At 35.4% G+C, this 24,395-nt stretch overlaps 2 protein-coding genes across 5 annotated transcripts in view; one reads left to right on the top strand and one right to left on the bottom strand.

The window, feature by feature from the left end:
- The window catches only part of LOC149085085 (uncharacterized), a 71,074-nt gene extending 70,834 nt beyond the window's left edge, over nucleotides 1-240 (bottom strand). For all 3 annotated transcript variants that reach the window (XM_089232873.1, XM_089232875.1, XM_089232874.1), the window contains exon 1: nucleotides 155-240. The gene's annotated coding sequence lies outside the window, so the exon portion shown is untranslated. The remainder of the gene's footprint in view (nucleotides 1-154) is intronic.
- A 384-nt stretch (nucleotides 241-624) lies between these two features.
- LOC149085084 (heterogeneous nuclear ribonucleoprotein H-like) lies at nucleotides 625-20,528 on the top strand. 2 transcript variants are annotated; one of them, XM_089232871.1, is made up of 9 exons: nucleotides 625-710; nucleotides 7,366-7,496; nucleotides 12,438-12,640; nucleotides 14,430-14,571; nucleotides 14,809-14,907; nucleotides 15,054-15,151; nucleotides 16,542-16,683; nucleotides 17,329-17,416; nucleotides 20,326-20,528. In XM_089232871.1, exons 1-8 carry the CDS (start codon nucleotides 700-702, stop codon nucleotides 17,403-17,405), a joined length of 903 nt encoding a protein of 300 aa, XP_089088997.1. In that variant the 5' UTR covers nucleotides 625-699; the 3' UTR covers nucleotides 17,406-17,416; nucleotides 20,326-20,528. The 2 variants fall into 2 exon arrangements, with proteins under 2 accessions (XP_089088997.1, XP_089088998.1); XM_089232872.1 differs by lacking the exon at nucleotides 20,326-20,528 and adding an exon at nucleotides 18,698-18,788.
- The last annotated feature ends 3,867 nt before the right edge of the window (nucleotides 20,529-24,395 follow it).

Below are 24,395 nucleotides of genomic sequence, written 5' to 3'. Positions count from 1 at the left end.
ATATCATTAGAAACGCTAATAGATCAGATAGAATAGGTAATTTTATTAATAGTTTTTCGAACAATTCAAGACAGTCATAACGATCACAACAAAACACTGATTAAAATAATTAAAAAAATAAAAGAAAAATAAATAATTTTATAAATATAGGTACCAAATAACTATTTTCTTAGTTAATTTCTTCCAGCTTGACGTTTGTAAGCATGATCACCATACAGACCAGTAAACCGCTCAAATTCGAACTGAATCAGCGAGAACGCAATTACTAATAACATTGATTTTTCCATACGAATTACCTATTTGTTTCTCAATAGAGTTAATTTAGTAATTAAATTCATTTTTTCATCAAAAATAACTATTTTAGCAATAAATTTATTTTTGTAACCACGATAAAAGCCATAATTAATAAAAAAAGTAATTACAAACTATAGCTTGAAGTAATATGACAACATTTAAATTTGATTTTTCCCAATCCACTTGTATATTATTATTTGACTAAAAAAATTCCATTCATATACATATATTATTTCCTCTCCATAGGTTCTTTGTGTCTTAATTAATAAAATTAAATGTAATTTCTTTATGTGTTTTATCCGAAATTGACCTCTCGCCAGAGAAAGAAGTTGCTTCAAAAAAACTTGCTTTAGTAAAATAACGTTATTTACGATTTAGTTGAACTTCGCCACCGGTATTATCAACATGCTTGCTAGGTAGTGATTTGTATATTCGTTGATCATTGATGTGTATATATATTTGTAAAGAATAGTACTAAAACATTATTAAGTTAGATAACTTATAGTATTACTCGCAATAGCACGTTATCAACAACGCATATTAAGGAGAATTAGGACGTCGTGATGAACTCGCATGGCGAGGACCCAAGTTGAGAAACCCCACTGGCGGAATAGTGATGGTCTGCTGAAGATGGTTGTCTGTGGTTTTCCAATTTCAAGGCGTGAATGCAAGCCGATCTCCCATTTAACAAAGTCCCTCCACAGAGAGCAATCGGGCCCACAACAATGAAGTTTTCCAAATTTTCACTCATGTCACAGCAAGCAAAACTTGACGTGCCGATGAAACAAAAAAGGCTTTCGTGGCCATCGTGCAAATTAGAATTAAATTTAAAAGTTTTCGGGTTTTTTAGCCGACGTGAAGTACAGTTTTTGTATTTCGACGTTTCGTACGCACGAGGCGAACATTTTCGAGAATTGCGTAACGAGGGCGGCAAAAGGCTACTACTTACGCCTTCTCCTTGCTTGAGTTGCACTGCCTCGTCGGGATTGGTCTGACTTCCTCATTGGCCGAAGTTGTTCCTAAGGGCTCTGGATAACGTTTGGATTTTAACCTCATCATTTTTAAAATGAGAAACCAAGCACAAACGAAATTGTAGACTGGGTCAGGTTGACAAGTCAGCCGTAGCAGAGCATGCCCTGACCAAGGATCACCAAATTCTCTTCATGAACACCCAAGTGCTATCCAACGATGTGCGATATTTTCCACATATTTTTAGAGAAGCAATCGAAATTCAAAAACACAAGAACTGCTTCGGAACAGCTGTCGTATGATCCGCCACTTGGCGATTTTTGGTGCCAAAACATGTCTGATGGCCTGACGAAGAGTTGCCAAGGACGTCAGACACTACGGACGCTGAAAAAAAAAAAATCTTCAACATGCAAAACATAATAGAAACACCAAGCATAAAAATAGAAAAAAATAGACCCTATCAGTTAAAAAAAATTACACCTAGACCATTTTTTTTAATAATAAACAGATCGGGACATAAGAAATTCCGGGGATAAATATTCTATGCATTAAAACTAAAAACCCGGACCCTTTTTTTAATTAACGGATCCGGGCATGTTGAATAAATAAATATTCTATGCATTAGAACTAAAACCCGGACCCTTTTTTTAATAAACGGATCTGGGCATGAAAAATTCTATAGGTTCTGTTTAAATAGGCCTAATAAACCAATAAGACAGAAGGCATGGCAATGGATGAATAAGTAATAAATACAACGAAATACTAAAATACAACCTGAGCAGTAGATAATAAGGAAATAATAATCCAAATGACGCGAGCTACAGAAGGGACGAATAATAATCCAAGAGACGCGCTGGAAATGGAACAACGGCTGTTTACAATTTTTGAAAAAAAAACTTGGTGAACAAAAGAGAAATCCTGTTTGACGAAGCCAGCACCACCTGGTATCACCCAGCGAAAACTGAAAAATGTTAAAAAATACGGTAACCTAGAACCCCATTATGACGGTCTTGGCGACTTATCGCGAGGAAGAAGTCATCAAAGTCTCGGCGGACCATACTGCATCTGTTCCCAAATTTCATTCTGAAACCTCTCTTTCAACATTACAAGGGGGCACCAAAATATGTACTTGCCCCGGGTTAGCAGGCATTTAGTTGCGGCCCTGGCTTCAACAAAAAGGAAGAGAGGATGAAGATCAACAGTGCTTGGTTTCCCATTTTGAAAATGATGAGGTTAAAACCCAAGCATTGTCCAGAGCCCTTAGGAACAACTTCGGCCAATGGGGAAAACAAATAACTCAACAGACCAATCCCGACGAGGCAGTGCAACTCAAACAGGGAGAAGGCATAAGTAGTAGCCTTTTGCTCGTGTTACACAATTCTTGAAAATGTTTGCCACTCATGCGAACGAAACGTTGAAAGACAAAAACTGTACTTCACGTCGGCCAAAAAACCTGAAAACTTTTTAATTTAATTCTAATTTAACGTGTCGAGTTGTCCTTTTCAGGATTCGGGAGACAGATGACAGCACTACTCACGGCCGGGCTTAGGAATTTCGCGGCCGGTGAAAAAAATTTTATGCAGTCACTCCCCAACTTATAAATTTTTCGACTTATAAACGAATTCAACCTAGGAAAAAATTGTTCAGAAAGGCGAACTCATTTTATTACTCATTTTTTCATTATTTCCGGAACGTGTTGATAGGTAAGATCATAGGCCTAATCAATAGAGCCCAGAAGTTCAGGTATTAAAAATGGTCGAAATAGGTACTGAAAAAGGCATAATTTAAGGAAGGAAGAAAAAATAACTAAAACCTAAAGGTGTTAAGGGTCCAAAAACTCGCTGAAAAATTGATTGCATTAAATCTGTGTACTATTTCAATTAGAGTTTATAATAACTATTATAATCTGAGTAAAATTGATTTCATGCCCAAAATAAAGTATTTGAGATCCCTCAGGTCAACTCCACGATTAACAGACACAGAGCCAGAAGAGGAAATGATCTGTGGCCAATGGGGCTCCTTCGAGTTGCAAATGATTCCCGTTTATTTGATGCATTATTTGTAATAATCACTATCGTTTCTATAGTTCAAACATAGCTATCTTGTTCTATTGTTGCAAAAAAATAGACTTTTTTTATATTCCCACATATGCGAGACTTCTCCAAGCGTGAGGGTCCTGTGTGACACATGTTCTGTCATATACTTCTGAATGCGATTCTAGTCAATTTAATTGAATACCAAAAAATATGTAGGTATGTGAAATAAGCATCCATGGTTGTTTGCAATGCATTTATGGTATGAAAACACAAATTCTCAAAACCAGAGGTGTGCTCGAGCTCATCTGCAGCCCGGGTGCAAACCTTTATGCACCACCCCTAAAGACGACAATTTTGGGAGGCTAAAAAGGCTCTAGACTAAGGTACTCTGGGATAAACCTGATTTTCGTTATCCGTTCATAGCCACAAACCAATCTTTACCAAACAAAATGCCTTTGACCGTACGTCCCACTTTTAAATAAATCCCTTTTTTTCTTTTTGGTCCAGGATCATTTTAATTCATTGTTCAATTATTACAGATAACTTTTCCCTCATTGCAACTCTTATCGATGAGCTGTCACATTCTTCTTTCTTTCAGGGTTAAATTTTTCAATTGACAATCTCCAACATAGAGTTGAACTTCATTATTGTCCAAATACCTACTCTAAGGTTTTCACGGCAGAAACTAGGGAAGTGAGAGTGGTTTCTGGTGTCCCAGACGCTGTACAAGTGAGAATCCGAATTATTTCATTGCCTTTATTTGACTGCTCCTGAAAAATTATTGGACGGGGCACCAAATTGCACACTTACCATGTTTGAGAGAATCCATTTGTGTGTTTCTAGTGCTATGACACAAAATAAAGTGTTCTAGACTCTGCCACAAAGATGGGCTGGAAGAGATCTCTGCAACGGGATAAGTCCAGTGTCAAAATTCTGGCATTCATTCATTCATGTTTCTGGTGCTACGGTCCTAGGCCAATACCTCCTACATAGCTTATACGTAATATCTCAGATATTGCCCAATCCTTGTCTGTTTTTTCAACATCTTCGTTGTCAAGGTATGGCTCAAAAACGAGTGGCAGCGTGTGGTATTTTGTGAATTTTTATTATCACAAAATTGTAAAAGCTTAAGTGTCTAAACAAAAGTCCAGGCTGCCTCCCGGGGCACTGCACCTCTTGCACCCTCGCTTAAGCCACTGCTGATCAAAACAACATGTCCCCCCCACCCCCAGAGCTTTGTCTTCTCCTACCCCGCCTTGGGTGGACCATGATGTCAACTGATGACCTCTTGGAACAGTCATCGGTCAGCTATATATATACAATGCAGTTCCAATGCTGAGCGAGACATATAATGTGAAACATGTGGAGAAGCAAAAAAACAATAATTTTCCTCTGCTTTTCTAACATGGGCTGCATTCATCTGAAACATGACGTCTCCCCCAAGGGTGGGACTGACAGAGCTCCAGTCTGGCCGATTTGTACATTATTTTTGTTTTTCATACAATAAATTCACTACTTTGGAGCCCGTGAAGCATCTCACGAGGAGACCCGCCAAAGATCTCAGCAATTACCTGAGATTACCCGCCTTGGGGCCCTGCTGCAGGATGTTGGTATCATGCTAACACCATCCGGTCAAAGTTAACTCATGGCAACACCAAGTTCCCTATCTCTCAGATGACTTATTCGCGGTTAAATGGAGCTGGAAGGGGGAGAACTTTCAGAAAAATTAATACTGAGAGTAAGAAACAATTTTTAAAAAGCATTTCTTTTGTTTCTCAATGCTTAAAATGTCTAAGTTTTACATATTATGGCCTCTGAAATACTTAAAAATCCAATAAACTTAAAACTATGTTAAAATAGAAATTTATGGCAGAGTTCAAAAAGGCATTTATGGCTTTTTGCCTGAACTTCCGGACTCTAGTGATCAAATAATATCCATTGAGAGGGAATTGCATTTAAACTAATCTGACAAAATTTATAAATGATTAATAGTAATTAGCGTGGTCCACCTGCTTACACTTCATCGAATCATATTGAACGGACATACATTTCTAACACATACTTTTAAAGTCTTTCATCATCTTTGTCAAATATATGTTGCAATTCGATAACATCGATCATTTTTCGAATCTTTTATTGCTGTTTTTGCTTAATGTAAATATTAGAAGTAAAGGAATCAAATACTGGGATTTTCAAATATAAAGAAAAACATTCTGAAACACATTAGAACTGTATTTGAAAACGTAGATTAATTTAAAATTAGTATAGTATATCAAGGCCGTAGCGAAGTGGGGACTTGGGGGGGGGGGTCTAATCCTCCAAAATGTGAGAAAATGACAGAAAAAAAGGAGGGGAAAAGATGCCCAAATCTATTGATCTACCACTTTGGTCCCCTGAAATGAAAGTGGTCCCCCCCCCTGAACAAAAGTTCTGGCTTGCAGTATATTCCATTTAACCACTTAGAAAATTTTCTCACTTGGTATGGCTTATTTTCGTAATCCTAACTTTTACTAACACTTATCAAAATTTCCCATTTAAGGTGTTTTCCCGCCTACAACATTTTTTATGACGAGTTTTGGGAAAATGCTATTAGTGGGACTCACTGTATATGAGCTCTTCAATGTTATTGTTTAAAACCAAGAGTTTCTTGCCACAAATAAAATCCAAGATTGCAATCTCAATATTTGAATATTCAAATTCAAAAAGACGTCTTGGTATAGGTTGTCGAATATTAACAACACTAGCTGCAATCAGCCTAAACTTCAGATATAATTTATTTAATAGTAAGCCAGCACATTGTCTTATCAGAGAATGAACTACCGGGGCTGCAAACAATGTAGCCTACATCCTAAATTTTAGGACCTTTGTGCTCTTAAATGTTTTTATGCATGAACTCTGTTCTTGAAACAAAATGTCTCCGTCGGTACTGTACTAAATGAGTAATTAGATTAAGGGGAAAAAATCGGAGAGAGACATCTTACCTTTTTCTTTCAAAAGTTCAGTAGTAAAAATTGTCGAAATTTAGAATTTAGGCTATACATTATATATACATCTCCCGGAATATATGAGAGAATGATTCAGATGGTGGTGTTTGAAAATTTTGAAGTTCTCAACCCTCCCTAGGGAAACATGACAGTTCAGATGTTCCCAGAAAGACATGCAAATTACTAGATTTCTTTTGTGATGTCCCTTTTCATTTGATGCCCTAAGCATTTTTTTCCCTTGGTTAATATAGCCCTGTTATTCTGTAATGGCAGAAAGAAAGACCAGAGTTTTTTCAGTGGTAAAAAATACGACCCCACCTGCATACTCTTTTCCTCTGTGAAATAAGCTAATGACATACCCAATAACACTAAAAATCGTATTAGGGGCTTTAAACTGAAAGCCTCCTTTCAAAATTAGTAATAATTTAATGGGGGAAAAAATTAAATTTTATTCGAAAATTTCTAAAACATCTGCTGAGAAAGGAAAAGATGACTTTTTTGGAAAAATTGCGGCCCCTGAAATTTTGTGGCCCAGTACGACTGCACCTTTCGCCCCCAAAGCAGGATGTGCCGAAATCTGCGACGTACGTCGCAGAACAATTTGGAAGAATTTTAAGAAAAAGTGCAAAAAAATACATGTTTGGGGATTTTTACGGCAGAACATTTCCAGTCAGCTGAGGGTTCGTCGCAGAACAGTGCTAAACATTCTGCTTTGGGGCCTTTCGCACCCCTCTAAGTTCGGCCCTGGCACTACTTGAACACATTACAAGCATTCCTAAGAAAAACTTCATGTTATGTTTGCAACACACATGCTCGTACATTCCAACATGTGCTCATTCATTAGAAATTGCATAGGAAAATATGGACGAGGTGCATGTGTGGTTAACAAAGTTCAGTGGAACCTTTTTTATATGTAGGAACAGCTTTTGTACATAATCCCTGTTTTCTTTCTATTCAATATTTTTCTCAGTTCTGGAGTTCATTTTATCCCATATAATATTGTAAACTTTAATTGCAATGAATTTCATTATCATAAATATAAAATTTTTAATGTGATGCTGATGAAATTGATATTCTTTCAGGAAAATTTTACAGTTTCCTAAAAAGCTCTTTGTGCAGAACACAAGTCTGATTTCTGATGTTTTGTTTCACCAAAGTAATAGATTTCCTTTTAGTAGCCAGAGTAAAGTTTTATTCTTTTTGAAATGTTTAGGTATGTTCATTCTTTTTACTATTCTTTTGTCAAGTAAAAGTTTTTTTTAACCCTTGCTCTTTAAACTGTTCCCATTGCGTTGTGAAAATTCAAATAGCATTGCTCAGTTACCAAGTCGCCCAGATTTTCTGGGAGGCTTCCAAATTTCTACTCCATCTCCTGGATTCCTAAACAATTTGTATATATCTCCCCAATTTAACCGTGATTGTAAATAAACCCTACTTTTGAGAGTAATAAAAATTATTCTCAAAGAATTTACTCGGAAATAAAGACAGTTGCTTTCTCAATTTTAATGCCCGAAATGATGTCACAAGTTTAATGTGAGTTGCCGCCATTGCATCAGATAACAAAAAAAAAAACATTTTTGAGGGGAAAAAACAAAATTTTCCAAACAGCCGCCATCAATTTGGCCTTTCAACATCCAAAATTGGTGAGGTGACTTGTATCTGCTTTGATCATAATTTTGTCCTGTTAAGTCTGTGTCTGTTTCAGGTTCATTTTTGAAGTGAAACTTTTTTAGAGAAATGAGAGTGAAATTTTGTGAGGGAAAGAAAATCCATCGCAGAAAGTGGAACGTTTTCTTTTCCTCAAAAACCTGTTCCATAGAATGAGTAATTGTGTAATGAAGTTCTGAGAAGTACATGGGGTGGTTGGTGGTAGGGATGTCAATGGAGATTTGGCCGTGTAAACAAATAAAGTTGGTTGTGGGGTTGGTTTGGACACTTTGTGTCAAACAAAGACAGTTTATCACCTTTCTTTACCCCTTGTCATGCCACTGGTATCATGGAACGTCCCCTTCATAATAGGTGATGCACACAGTTTGAAAAAAAATTGGGCTAAGGTGGAGTGTTAAGGAGTGTGTGCGTATTCCCACACCATACCGGCAGCCTAAACAACTTAGAAGTTTCACTTTTATTGAACAAGATTCTCACACAGATTTTTTTGCTGGCGTGATTTCATTTGAGAGTAGGGAGAGATATGATACAGAGTGGGACAGTTGCTTTTGCACATAAATAAATTACTCTAATTTACATCTGTTTTTTCCAATGTAAGAAGCTTTCAGTGTTTTACATTTATTACTAACAAACTTTTGATAAAGAAGATTTACCCTGTTATAAATTGAAAAAATAATTTTCTCTATTCAAAAAAAAGTAAATACATTTAATTTTGTGAATTTTTTTTTATAATTTTTATGAATTTTTGAATGCAAATTGGGTGGATAATGGTTAAAATAGAACATTTCTCTAAATGCAGTGAAACTTCTCTAAAATGGCCTATTGGCATTCCGTACAAAAGTGCATATCCATGGAGGGATAGGTGCAGAATAGAAGTTGTATAATGATAGACAAGAAAAAATAGAAGAGAGTGTGTCAAAACAATGGTTTTCACAAAAAAATCTTATAATAAATTTATTTACAATACCCATAGAAACATATATATAGTGAAATCTTTCTAGAACTCTACTTTAAAACTCTTTTTTGACTTGTTTAGAAATGCCAGTTAAATATTGAACTGGTGTGTGTGTGCGCACTTCCCTGTATTATGATAATCCCTCCTTCTACAAAGATATTTTTCGTGGTCCACAGAATATTGTTATATCGAGATTTCACTCTAGGGTCATTCCATGTCAAATCACCCAGCCATGACACTCATAGTCTCATATTTCAATGATTTTTTTTTTTATTTGTTGCTTTTACTATCCTTATTAACCGTGTGAAATATAATTTGCATATCTCTAAAACTTTTTGAGAAAAAAAATGTTGAAATTTATCAAAAACTGATGCAGATGACTTTTCCAAGGCTCAATTTTTAAGCAGCATTGTTTGAGAAAATTAATCATAACTTTTTCAGTTTTCAATATATTCAAGTGAAATTTTCACCAAAGTGTTCACAAAAACATACAAAATATGAATAAAAATAATTCATACATTTACATTTGAAATTTACATGCAAAAAAATTATGTAAACTTTGTTTTTGCAAAATTTTTCGTTAGAAAAAATACAATTTTTCAAACGTATTTTTAGACCAAAGGCACAGCAGTTACCAAAACAACTTTTATTTTAAATTTCTCCTAAATGTATGAAGTAAAAGACTGGAGGAAAAAAAAATGGTTTTTTGATCGTTAATATATTTATGCCGGCTCGCAACACAAAATTCATCAAAATAAGACTGGATCGCTCCAATTTCAAATCGTTCAACTAGATACTGCAACCCATCATCCCAGATTAAAATTATTATTTTTTGTTTATTACTTCTACCATGCTTGTTGACCGTGCAAAATTTCATGTACATATTAAGTTTCATGAGTAGTTAATGCAATAATTCAAAACAATTAATAAATTTTAAAATTCTAGGACTGAATGAATTCATGAAATAATTAGAAATGTTAATGTGATGTGTCAAATCAGAGTTAGTGAAAAAAAAAGGTTTTTGGTTTAAATATTCATACTAACAATAAATTAATTTATTGTTGAATAAAATAATTTTTTAAATTAGACCTTCATGTTCAGATCCTTAGAAAAGTGTTAAAGAATAATTAATTTCACTTTTAATTGATCTATAAATATTTCTTATGATGCGACAAAGGCAAACTTTTGCAATCTGATATTATATTTTTGCATAAAGAATTATTTTGTATTTGATAAATCCAGATAATATTATTAATCATATATATAGATGTATTTTGAAGTTTTTTAACATGCTTAATTATAAAGTTATTTTACCAAAACAGTGTTAAATTTTTTTTAATTACTTTGATTTTTTTTTCAGAATCACCCAATTTGAAATGCGTATGTTACGAAAAATATTGAACATAGACACTTAAGATTAATTTAATATTACATTTCTAATCAAAGTTTTTTTACAAACCAAATTAAAGGTGCTCAATATGATCACCTTGGGATGCACAGCATATATGTCCATATGGTAGTCAAATTCGTTTCAAACTTTTGCGAGCATGTTCGCATCCACTGCTGCTGTGAATTGCTGCCGCCATTGTAAGCTCTTATTACTTGGGCCAGAATCGGAGTAGCAATGACAAAATACCATGAGGGTAAAGCTAAAGGGTCTAGGTCAAAGTCAGTATTGCCAACTTATGCAATGAAACATTACTTTTATACCTATATGTTAAGTGTCATTACTTTCTGAACAATCCTTGTATATTCTGCTTAAATTAATTTTTTAATATCTATTACATTGATGCAGTAATTCCTCAGTACTTTTTCGTTTCATTATTAGTAGATCACTATTATATTAAGTAAATCTTGATAGTGCTAATACATGTGAATGTTGCACATAAGTTAATTTCCAAAGATTTTTACCATATATTACCAAGGCTATATTATATGGATACAGAATATATCAGGCTTTTTTGTTCATAGCTATCATTAGCATTATAGTAGAAGAATAGGCCAGTTGGGCTGTTTGGGCATTGTGAATGAGTTCTCTGTTGTATGCGGGGGAGAGATTTCTGTGTTTTTTGCAGTAAAAAAAAATTGACCTTCCCCCACCACCCTGAAAAAAATGTTGCGTAGACCCGACCCCAAAGTAAAATATATCGAAGACTGCAATGTAGGCCTATGTCACAAAATAATCTGTAAGAATTTTTTTAAGAAAAGTGTAGAAAACACTATTTTGGGCATTTTTTACCACTGAACACATTTCCAGCCAGCTGAGCGCTTGTTGCAGAACATAGCAAAACATTCTGCTTTGGGGCATGCACTTGTAAATGAGTTGATAAACATCACATACACATAATGCAGCTTGACAGGCAGATAGACTATAGACATATTCAGGAGTCAATGGTAATTTGAGTCTATTTGATCTCGCAATTGCCTTAGTCTGTCATTATTGAAGGATCAAGCTCGAAATCCTTCCACCTTGGAAGAGAGTAGCATGATATTTTGTTCTCAACTTTGATGTTTGTAAGTCAGGAATTACATATTTTCTATAATATCAGTATTTATTTATTCAATGTTGCTTGGCCAAGGCCTATACAAGGAAATGCAGTGATGAAATTCGACAGAAGATACGGCTGATGTTACAAATAAAATCGAAAACTATTGTACAATCAATAATGTTTGATGGCAGGTTGTTCCAATCAGTTACTGTTCAAGGAAAGAATCTAAATTTTAAACAGTCTGTGGATGTGCAAAGATAGGTTTTAATTTTTGGAAATGGTTAATTTGATTAGAAAAGTGTAAAAGTTGGGTTAAAATATTGGAGTTGCCAATATGAAAAAGGCAGTGGAGGATTTCGAAAAGGAAGGTTAATCGAGAGATGTCTACAGGTGGAAAGTGGTTATTAAAATTCAGCTTCAGTTGAAATTGTAATTCAGATCGATCTGAGCAGCTTTTAATTTCAATGAAACTGTGGTTTTTCCCCCACTGCAAGGCACTTTAATCATCCATTTCTAAAGTAACTGCTACAATCTTAATTTAGAACAACCAAAAAATTAACCACAAAGCTCTTTGTATTCAAACTTCTTGTTATGGGTTTTGAAGAGTGACAACACACTGATTTTGTTCTCTAAAATATTTCAGTGATTTTGGGACACTGAATCCGAATTTGGCACTGGTTTTGTTAGACTGGCTTTAGTTTTTGAGATAAAGTGAAAATTAAATTTCAATAGTAATACAGGCTACATTTAAATGGTAAAGAATATGCATTATTTCAAAAACTAGAACCAACCCAGCAAAAGGAACACCAGTTTTGAAATAAGCAGCCCAAAAATATCTAAAAACAGTTGAAACTTACTTGAGAACATAATTTTTTTTTTGTTGAGCAGTGTAATTGTTGAATTGTTATGATAATCTGAAATCAATTGTGTTGCTATCTCATAGAGAGATTTACCTTACTTATCAAATAACCTTTGTATATTCGCTTTCACCTACATGGAAGTATATGTGATGCAACTTGATTGCTCCTTTATTATCTTTCAGGTCAGAAAAAAGATCTTTCATCTTTTATGTGCAAGCATGTCAAAGAATATTCAGTTGAAGTTACTCATACTTCTTCTGAAGTAGCAGATGGTCAAGGGAATTTGACAGAAGATAATGCATTAGATGAAACTCTAATTGAGAGAAAAAATACAGTATTCATGAGAGGTTTACCTTATAACGTTTCATCTGAGAATATTATTAAGGTGATTTTCAAATCCACTTTTATGTATTCACTAGTGTGAGCTTCAATTTTATAATTTATGTATTTTAACCAGCAGTTTTTAAACATATGTAGTTGCACCACAATTAAAAATAGAAGCACTTTCTTTTACTTTTGAGCTCTCTACAACCCTAGTTTATTGCCATTAATGAAATTTACTACAGTTTTTATCTCAGAAGAGGCAAATTGTGTTGGTGTAGCATTGCATGTGAAGCATTATATATGATGTGTTCAGTCATCATTCTTTAAAATTGGAATGTTGTGCATGAATTTCTACATGTGTTTTGGATCTGCTGCTTCCTGTGGCTCAAAGACTTTTTAAAAGGAAAGTCAACTTGAAGCTGTAAACCATAGAAAACCAACTTTAGCTGACCAAATTGTGGTGACATGTTCATATGGTGACAAATAAATAGTTAATTTTTTTATTTTGATAACTATACAACCCCTTGTAATATGACTGACGTATCTGAGGTCTACATGTTATTTGGATACCTTTTTCCAATTGGAAGTATGCTCCAAGGATCAACAGTATGTGAGTTATTCCAGGATAAAGGGATTTTCTTATGCACAGTTAAGTCATATTAGAATCACCTACATAATTACTGGAATAATTTTATAGGACAAACAACAGCTATGGGGTGTGAAAGCAATGCAATGAAACACTCTTCTGGCAGCTGTCTGGTTCATTTTTTAAAATTCAAACAATACATCAACTCAACAATTTAATTAATAAGCGTGCATTTTTTAATTAGCTCAAATAGTTAATAAAGGGTGAAATATACAAACGGTCTGAAAATTATGTCAATACAGTATTTTACTTAGTTATTACTGTCAATATTAATAGAGTTGCAGTACGATAATCTGAGGTGAACAAAACCAATTCGGGCAGTGAATCACTCAATCGCAGTCGGTTGGTTGATTATCAAGCCCTTACAAAGCCCGTGTTCATCTCTCAAATCGATCTACACTTGGTGTTTGGCTCTTTCCATCTTGGTTATTGACAGTGGTTTCATTTATTTAGTTATGGTACACTCAAATTCTTGCAGCTCACAAGAGTATTTTGTAAACTCTTTAGTTTCAAAAATATTGTGATGTGTGATTAAAATTTTTTTGATTGATTTTTTTAAATTGGTATTCATGTATCATAATCACTTAATTCTTTTGAGGATCAATGGTTTGAATCAATGTTTCCCCAAAGTGTGCAATAGAAGCTATGAATATAAAAAAAGAGGATTCTATATGCTGGGTTAAGTTGGGTGTGGGTGCTATTGGTAAAACAGTTTCTAAAGTAGAGGTCAGCCTAGCAAAAAGGTTTGGGTACCTACTCGTGTTTAAATGAAATTCAGAATGACTAGAAACATTGATGCCCAAACTAATATTATGTATAATAAATACCAAATACTAGGTTGCTCTGATACCATGGTTATTTTGCCAATACAGCTGAGCTAACCAGACTCTGTACCTGCAATTTAAATCTGTTCACAAATTCCTGAATGAATTCATTCATACAAAAACTTTTGTATTAAAATTTTTGTATGAAAAAATTGTTGATACATTCACTTTTCTCTTGGTCGCTATAAATTGAAAGAAAAAACAATCGAACTATATTTTTTTAAGTTTAAATTGAATTTATTTGTAAAAATCATATATAAAAGTGGTTTAACATTTTGAATGATGGTGAATTATGAATCAAAGATCTTTGAAAATTAATTTTTTCTGATTTAAATTTATATTTTTCATGGTTTGGGCATAACTGGCTCTCTTGCATGTAGTTTTTCAGCTCTGTGAATATCAAGCCATGTCACGTACAAATAAAGTATGACTCTTTTGGACAATCAAATGGTAAAGCAGAAGTTCAGTTCGAAAGTAAAGAAGAAGTTGATATAGCACTGAAAAGACACAATAGTTTTATTGGTAAACATTTTAATTTAGTTTCGAAAGACTAAATTTTGATTCTTTCTTAATAACTCTACTATTGCTTTTATTAATATAAATACTCTACTTTCAATATTTCAATAGTTGTTAGAGTACCATGTTACAGACTCTGAGTAATTGACTTATTATGATAATAATTTTTTCGGTCTTTGTTCAGGATGCTTCAAATTATTTTGCTGTATTTTTTTAATATCTCATGTCAGCTTTCCTTATTAGGAAATCGTTATATAGAATTATCATCCACACCATTTCCTCAGATGGGAGCAACCAGAAAACGTTTCATGGGAAGGTCTTCCTTAGGCACATCATTTATGCGTAAATATATATTAAATTTTTCTATTGAAGTGTTTTAATTACTTTAATGCGATTTGTGGTGAATAATTTCATGTTTTTTATCACAATTTATTACTTTTAAATGGTTTTTTTTCACATTTTTGCTTACATCTATTTTATCAATTCAGCTTATGAAGATCGGCATGAAAATAAATATTATTCATCAGAATATTGGGTAAGACTTTCTGGATTGCCATATGAAGCTACTACCAATGATATTTATGAGGTAAAAAACTTTCATTTGGAAATTATTATTTTTGTTTGTTTTTCATGCCAGTCTTCTGAATGCCAGTTCGATAGTTTTAAACTCCAATTTCAAAACGGTATCAATCATTCTATATAGTATGAGATGACAATATGTGTGAGAAGCTGAGAATGAAAAGTATTTTATGGGATCCTTCAAAATGTTGTTCAAACTGTGTTGTTTGTTAACCTCAGGAATAAACATGTTTCTTGTAGTAAAAAGTGCTTTTATTCAATTGGGCTACCCTCTTTTGCAAAGTAAATGCCTGGTGGCAATTCAGTATCACATTTTGCAGGTTTCTTTGATTCACTCAGTGTACAACCAAACGGTCCTTCAGAATAAAGTAATTGAAAACAATATATTGACTATTGTTTTTGTACACAATTAGTAGATGCATTTATTATAATGTGCTTCGGATTTGCATAATGTAGCTTAATAATTTACATATTTTTAGTCTTTCACAGATTTAACAAGATTTATTAAAAATGAGCAGATGCCAGATTTTTTTCCCTTTAACATAGTGTAACTTTAGTATTAACTTAGTCCAACTGTATTTATATTGGTACGTTTATTTTTTTTTAATCTGCAGTAAGGGGAGTAAAATTCAAGGCTTACAAAAAAACTAATTTCCTCCGGTTTTTTCATAACCCAACTGACTTCAAAGTTAACCTTGTTCTTAATCATAGACATGGAAAATAATCTTTCAACAGATGCAGAATTATGGTTCTCTTTCTTTCTTTTTTTTTTCTGCTATTCCTCAGGTCCGGATTTTGAATCCTGCAAGCTACGTGACCACAGAAGGTGCCAACTGAACGGGGTCAATATTTTTTGAGGCGCCAACTGAAGGGAGTCAATTTTTTAAGGCGCCAACTGAAGGGAGTCAATTTTTTAAGGCACCAACTGAAAGGGAAAGATTTTTTTATGGTGCCAACTGAAGGGGAGGGGATGGTTTTTATCACCAAAATAACATACGCTTGCACTTGAAAAATGCCCAGAACCGGCTCTGGTTCCTTCAACTATTTGTTTAAATGAATGAAGTTTAAATAATCCAACTGATCATACCTTTCATAATAAATTCTTATCCTTTGCTGAACTTTAAGTTGTGTTCAATAATTTTACTCTCAGCTTTCCTTCACCTTCTACAGAGTTGCAATTTTTGTTCCCTGGTTAATAAACTTCCCAGATAATCAAGAATTTCTTGTATCCACTATAAATGAACATGTAAAATTTTTAGGCTTTTCTTCTTTTGTAACTTTATTTCGCTTTCATTTAAATACTTTTTTTTACATTCATAGAATATAATTATAGCAACTAATTCACTTTTTATAAGATACCTTAATGTAGTGTTAATTTTTTTTTTATTCGGTTTCAGTTTTTCAAGCCATTGAACTTGGTGCCTGCTTCTGTTGAATTTAAATTAAATTCTCATGGTTTACCAAATGGTCTATGCAATGTTATGTTCCAAACACAAAAAGAAGCTTTGCAAGCTTTGAAGAATAACAACCGTTATATAGGTAGACACCTTATCATTAAATTTTTTATTATTTACTGCTATAATTTTTTATTCTGTGAGGATTTTTTTTGCAGCTGTTATATAGTTGCTAAAACATAGATGTCGATTTTTTGGGTCAATATTGAAATTTAATGAGGGAGTTAGCAGCAATTATGAAACCCCAGTTCATGCACTGCATTATTTACAAGAAGTTGTGATGGTTTTTTTTCGCCCTTGTTTTTCCAATTTGGAATTAATATTTCAAATTTTAAAAAAAATCATGGTTTCATCTTATAAAAAAGATGATTTAACAGAATCCAGAGTTCATCTTACAGTTAACAATTAAAAAGATGATTTTGCAAATTTTAAGCTAAAGGGGTATTGAATTTTTCCTTTTTGGTGTTTGTTTACTACAAGCTTTATTTAACTTAAATTTTTTTTTTATAGTTTTTCTTCTATAAACTGTGCCTCAAATATTCCAGTACATTAAATCTCCTGTACTGGAAATTTGCATTTCACTTCAATTCACTGAAATTTGATCAGTTAATATTGTGAATTCTATTTTCTAAGGAAGTGTATTGGCGATGGCAATTCTCAAAACTTTGTATATATTTTAATACTATCATTTCCAGTTTAGCTATTTGGCTTAAAAATTTATTTTATTTAGGTAATAGGTATGTCAAAGTATCTCTGTCAGCTAGTGCAAATCGAATCATACAAAATTCACAATCTGAAGCTTTCTAAACTGCTGATTTGTAAGTTCCAAGTTTTCTTGCATAATTATCGCATAATGTTGTACACTATCTACCAATAAGTATTTGGACACCTATGCAAATGACGATATCTGCAGTCCTGAGATACGTCACACCCTCCGCTGGTATATATCGTGTAGGAAGCAACATCGGCATTAGTCGCATGCAAGATGCCGCGCAGTTCGGAACTCTCTGATTTCGAGAAAGGTATAATTATCGGGTATCACAAAAATGACCGATCCTTAAGGGACATATCTAGCAAGCTGAAGTACCAAAATCTGGTGTCTGCCTGGAGAACGTCTCCTGCCAGAATGCATTGTGCCAACAGTCAAGTTGGCGGAGGTGGAATTATGGTCTGGGGGTGTTTCTCCTGGTATGGACTGGGACTCTTGGTCCCCATTCATGGTAAGCTCAACGCCGATGCCTACTGCACTATTTTGGATGACAATGTGCTTCCTACGTTGTGGCAGTTTTACGGGGTGGACCCCTGTTACCTCCAGGACGACAATGCCAGCTGTCATACTGCGAGGTTAACCAAGGCTTGGTATGGTGCCAATGGGGTTCATCGAATGGACTGGCCTGCCCAGAGCCCAGATCTGAACCCTATCAAGAACCTCTGGGACAAGTTGGATCGCTGAATTAAGGGGTGCCCTACCCGTCCAAAATCGGTGAAGGAACTGACATGTCTTCTCCAAGCCGAGTGGAAGAAAATACCACTAGCCGTCACACAAGGACTTGTGGAAAGTATGCCCCGGAGGGTTCACGCTGTAATTGCCTCTCGTGGAGGCTCTACCAACTATTGATTTTGAATAAAGTTAGTTTTTCTTTTTTATCACAGGTGTCCAAATACTATATTAACATGCACTTTCAGCCAGTGGCACCTAAAAAGAAATGAAAAAAAATGTCTTCAAACACTTGTAGCGAGTGAAAAAAATTTCTTCACCTCACACACATAATATCATTAGAGAGAAATAGGGTGTAATATTTTTCCTTTTGCAATTGCTTGTGACTGGAGGAAAGATTTGTTTTCTTATCTTTGTGTTTGTGCACCTACACACAAAGGCTGAAAGAATACTTAGTTCAGGCAAAAACCCACAAGGTCAAAGTTTCATCTAATTGCTAACAGAAACAAACAAAATGAATACATGTCTATAGATCTGATTGAGACAAACTTTAAATTTTTTTAATTTAAGGTTTGAAATCTTAAATTATAAGATTTTAAATCTTATGATTTTTTCTTTCATTATTCCGTACTGTTTTCCTGTATATTTTTCATCCATTTAGCATCAAACTTCTTTACAGACATTGGATAGCAGCATGGTGTAGAGATCAGCCTTTCTCTTGAAACTGTTGTAAAATCTCTTTTTAATAGCGCAGATGCCACGGGGATACAATTAAAGTGTTCAAAATTTTCAACAGGATGGATGGATGGGATAGAACATGTTATTTATACACCATCAATCAACTGCTTCGACAAGGGAATGCCAGTATCGATTGGTAAGGGATAATTCTGGGTTATGGTGTCACAGGGAATTTCCTGCTAATGGTGTTGTGAATAAATAGAATAGCTTATTTTCAGGGGTCACGAGTTTTTCCACAATTGACATGCTCAAATAGAAATACAATAAACATATTAGGATAAATTGAGAAGCTATCTATACTTAGACAAGACAACCATAATTTTTTCATGGGCAGTGTAGCTGTGTTGTTATAATTATTGTTTTTCAAAATAATTGTTCTGTTATCAAGTTGCTGTTCAGCCCCAAAGCAGAATGTGCCAAATTCTGCAACGTCCATCCCAGAACAATCAGTGCTGCTGCAGAACAATCTGGAAGAATTTTTAGAAAAGAGTAGAAAACACTCTTATGGAAATTTTTACTGCAGAACATTTCCAGTCAGTCGAGACCTCCTTGCAGAACAATCCAAGACATTCTGCTTTGGGGCTGTTTAGATATGTGACATCCATATTTTTCTGGGCATCTCTTTTCAGCCACTTCTTTGGGCCTGTTATGGCCTTTATATTTGTATTTGTAATCAGTCAATTTATATTAAAAATACAGACTAGCAGGGATAAAGATGACCTTGTCCATATTATCCAGATCGAATGTTTTCAGAGCCATTAAATATTGGGAGAAATTGTAGTCTACTACTTTAGATATTTTTCATCATTCATATTTTTTTAATCTTCAACTATTCACCTGTCAACACGTTTATTTAATTTGCTATATTAATTTTATGTGTGTAATTTGCAGACGCAAATTCTGTACTTTGAGAAAAAAAATAGCATAATCTGCTGTATCATATAATCTGCATGTAAAAATATTATTCATAAACAAGGAAATCTTGAGGAATGGAAGTGCTTTGTCATGTTTTTTTTGTAGGGAAACAATTTCTATTTTTCTTCTTGCATCCTTATGCCATCTATAAATCTTTGAAAAATTATGTTTTACATATTTTTGAAATTTTCATTTCTATTCTAACTTTTTCAGGGGGAAAAAAAATTCTGATATGATGTAGTAGTATATAATGTGCACTGAGAACTCCAATGTTTTTCAAGTTATAATGTATGGTATATATGCAGGAATGTATGTTTATGTATAGATAAACCTGATGTATATAGGTAAAGCCTTTGTCTCAAAAGTTATTCAGCCAGGACCGCAACTAGAGAGAAGCAGGCGGGTGCCCCAAACTCTGGGCTAGAGGGGGGTGCGAATTTCATTTTGAAACCTTCAACATTACAGGGGGTGTCAAAATGTGCACTTGTCTTGGATGACCAACCATCTAGTTGCTGCCCTGTATTCAGTTGTCTATAAACAAAATATCCTGTGCATGTTTTCGTGAAAATTGAATTTATGAGTTATATTGTAAGTTCTTGAATCTTCATAAAAAATATACCTTTTGTTTCTTCATAGCCAATTCAGAGAAGGAAGACGCATCAGATTTTTCATGAAATGTGCAAGCAAGGATTGAAATGTTTAAGCTGTGGGTGTTTGTTTTAAGTGTTTTGTTTAAGCAACAGGGTTATCAAGAATCAGCAGTTAGGTAGCTCAATGAAATTTTGAGCTTCAGATGGAGGAGAAATTCTGGCCAGCTTATTCAAAAAATCCCCCCCCCCCCCAAATCATTCATTGAAGCAAGAAGTTGAATGCAATCTCACTAGATGACATAGTGTTATAGAAAGTGCTCGGTAATTCGTTATTTTTTCAATTATGATCCATTCCTGTGAATAATATATTCTATTTGAGGAATGAAATTTTCTTTCAGAAATTGTAAGTCATTTCAGATAGAGCAATGGGTTTATAATGGTTAATGCTGTTCTTCAAATTCTGAGTGTTTGAATACTGTTTAAATTCTTTTTGAGCTTAAAGGTGCTAAAAAAAAAAAAAAAGAGTTCAGTAATTGAATTATTTCGAAAACGTGTAAAATGAGGGAAATCTGTATTTTACTTTGAGGAACTATGAGTCAGGGTTTTGAATAATGTTATTCATTCTACAGATTTATCTTAATTATATACAGGGTGATCAGAATCTACTGCTGAATAATCGTACCACATGATTCCATGGAAGAAATGGATGCATGATTAGCAGGCCATTTTCAATTAAATGTATTTTTCAATATTTAAATTTTACTGTCTCGAAAAAGGTCCAATTTGAAGCTCATGAAATTTTTTCCTATGATTCAACTGCATAATGACAAATTAAATTAACAAAACTTTCCATTTGGAATGGTTTCCATGCAAATAATATTACTGCATAAAGGTATTTTTAGCAGGCAAAATTTCACTTGGAGTCACTATTGCACAGTTAATTTTGACTACTGTTGTAGTTACTATTATATAGCTCATTGTTCAAATCTGTTACATTCAGAGCATATTCGTAGTATGAAAAAATTGTTTGTCTTTATTATGTTTATTATGTTGCTTGATCCATTCAGGTTTGACTTTGTTTCTACTACAAATAGTTTTATATTATTAAAATGTTTTAATATATAAATAAATATCAATGAATCTAATGTCAACTATTTCTTCAAGCTTTTCCATTCCTTGGCATACACGATTTGATAAAGCCAGGGCCACACTTATGTCAAGGCTAGCCCAATATGTTCCAAGGTTGGTCATGGGCAAGTATTGTAGCCCCTCCACCAATGGCAATAATCATCAAATGTTGGAGGCTGGAAGGTATTGGAAGGGTGGTCAAACAGAATGACCAGATCAATACCTTCCAGTCTCCAACCAAAGTCAAACAAGCTGCCTTCCTTCCCAATCTTCCAATCCGTCTGGTCACACAATTGTCGGAGAACATCAACAGTCACTATGCATATTATGTTATAGAAGCAAATATTTGCCAAGGAATATTAGACCAATGTGTAGCCAGCCTATGCCACTTCATACCACGGGGAAGGCAAATATAGGAAGCAAATATTTGTGAATGACTGTTGGTCCAGGCTTGACACAAGTGTGGCCCTGGCTAAGCAAAATTTTGGCATGATGTCATTGTGGTAGTATAGTTCATCTCTTCAACAGGAAGATAAATGAAGGTGATACCTAGTCTTATAATACTACATAGTTCCCAACCGTTCAATGCATCCGCCTATGAAAACACAACGAGGATGGGATTCGAACCTACGCGGGCAGAACCTAATAAATTAGCACTCCATCGCATTGACCACATGATATCGTCTTATCGATAATTTCACAGACAATCGTTGAGACATTAAATATTCACATTTTTACTTTCTGAAACGGGATAGAAACAAAATGACGAGAGTAGGATTTGAATCCACGCGAGAAGAGACCAGTCCATCGCCTGAACCACTCGGCCACCCGGTTTCGTTCGATCGATAATTTCGCAGAATATCGTGATTATAAGAAATTGAAATTTCACATTGTTATTTTCCGCAACGGAATAAAAACAAACGACAAGGATGGGATTCGAACCAATGAGGGTTGAGCAGAGAGCAATGGATTAGCAGTCCATCGCCTAACGGCCGTATTCATCGACAGAGTTTAATTGCAATCGCAGGTTAAAGGATTAGAGATCGAAACGGGTTGGTTGAATTCGGGACTTTAGCCAATCCGGGTCGATCTCTCATACTTTAACCTGCGATTGCAGTTAAACTTCGCCGGTGACCACTCGGCTACCTCTTCTCCGCTATCCCGTCGGATCAATAATTTCAGACTATCGTGATTATGAGAAACTAGCTGTTACTCTCGGCTTCGCTCGCGTGGATTTGGTAGTTTGGAAATTGCTTGGCGATGATTCCTTCTAATAACTAGAATCCCTCGTGACCACATGGGTGTTGCAATTCCAGAAATCCCGTCTGGGCGAGTGTCTATATTATAAAATATAATACTGACCGAATTCCTCAAGCTCCAATTTTATGTTGTTACAAGGGTAGGAATTTGAAGAGGCTTGTGAGAACGCATTGTAAGGTACGCGTGGCATGTCGATTGTTAGACTAGAAGAATGAAATTCTATGGATTCGGACAGAAGAATTCGAAGAGAGAAGACGTGTTTGGAAGGCTGCTGTTGTTTTAGCAAGACTTGTGAACGCGCGTGTTTCTTTGTTCTCAAATTCTCGTTCTTGCGAGTTTTCACGCATCGTCAAGTCCGGCGAAGAGCCTGAGAGAAATCCGCGTGACGGCAGGACCGTCTTAAGAGTATCATGGGCCCCAAGCCAAGTGGTTTCTCGGAGGCCCTACCTGGTAAATCCTAGAAAATTTCAACCGGATCTCATTTTTGTGAGGCCTCTCTTCTCTTGTGGCTTCTGGGTGGGCCCATGCGTTAAGACGGCACTGCGTGACGGAACCAATCTGGTGACAGAAATTCGACGAGCCCCGGTGGTATAAATCTGGTGTCGGCGGCTGGACGCTTCAAGGACTTGAATCGTAAAAACAAGAAGTATGGAAAAGAACGAGGGAGAACAACACACTGAAGGAGATGATGACCTACATGAGAGCGGACATGAAAGCCGGCATGGACAGACTAGAATCAACGATTGCCAGCAAAGAGGATGTCGCCGCCACCAAAACGTCCATCGCGACCTTCAAGGTGGACATCAGCAAGAATCTGGAAGAACTCCGTGGAAGTGCCAAGAAAATCCTTGGGAACAAGCAAGATTTGACTCCGGTATGCAACACAAAAGGCCATGTGAGGAGATCCAGTCCGGTCGCTGCTGCGGTTGAAGGAAGCGTCGAGCATATCATAGCTCACAACTACATGATGGGGAGCGTGGACTGTATGTGGAAGGCGAATTTTATGGGTTTCCGTGCCTAATAAGCATCGAGCTTGGAGCCAACGTCAGCATCGTTCGGAGACATGGATCGAAGATTCTAGCAGCGACGTCTCTACGTGCCACCGTCGTTGACCCTGCAGACAATCACGGTAAAGATAACTGTGCGTGGAAAGTTGGAAGTCACGGGGAAGATTGTATCGGTCACCTATCGTCATGCCATCTTCGCAGCCGACATCCAGGACTCTTATATCTTCGGACTGGACTTCCTGAAGAAAGATGGACTCTCTTTGGACATTAGGAGTAACTAGTTGCTCACAATGAAAGAACAACAACGTGGCAAGACCTCGCCTCTTCCAGTCTGACCACCAAGAGATATTGGGCCCTCTGGAACTCCTTAGAGATGAGGAATGGCGTGTTCTACCGCCATTGGGAGTCAGAGGGCAGAAAGGAGCTTTCCGATGGCAACTCATTCTACCCATAGGCCATGTGGGAGAACTTTTAGAAGAGTTTGCATGGAAGCCCGACCGATAGACATTTCGGCATCACCAGAACGCTAAAGAAGGTTCGTTCGCGATTCTATTGGGACAAGTCCAGGACCGATGTGGAGAAGTAGTGTGAGAACTGTGCCACCCGAAATGGACCTCCAAAGTGGACTCGTGGCCGTCTTCAACGCGACAACGTTGGTGCACCGTTCAAGAGAATTGCCCTGGACATCGTAGGACCCTTATCTAAAACCCACGATGGTAAC

Source organism: Pholcus phalangioides, unplaced genomic scaffold, assembly GCF_987345545.1.
Source record: "Pholcus phalangioides strain wild (caught in Gottingen) unplaced genomic scaffold, Ppha-v1.0 ptg000007l_1, whole genome shotgun sequence".
NCBI lineage: Eukaryota > Metazoa > Arthropoda > Arachnida > Araneae > Pholcidae > Pholcus > Pholcus phalangioides.
This window is presented reverse-complemented; position numbering and strand designations above follow the sequence as displayed.

What these genes read in the sequence shown, in the direction of transcription:
- LOC149085084 (XM_089232871.1), top strand. An exon ending in CATCTGAGAATATTATTAAG is followed by an intron (nt 12,641 to 14,429) that starts GTGATTTTCAAA and finishes TCTTGCATGTAG; the next exon opens with TTTTTCAGCTCTGTGAATAT. An exon ending in AAGACACAATAGTTTTATTG is followed by an intron (nt 14,572 to 14,808) that starts GTAAACATTTTA and finishes TTTCCTTATTAG; the next exon opens with GAAATCGTTATATAGAATTA.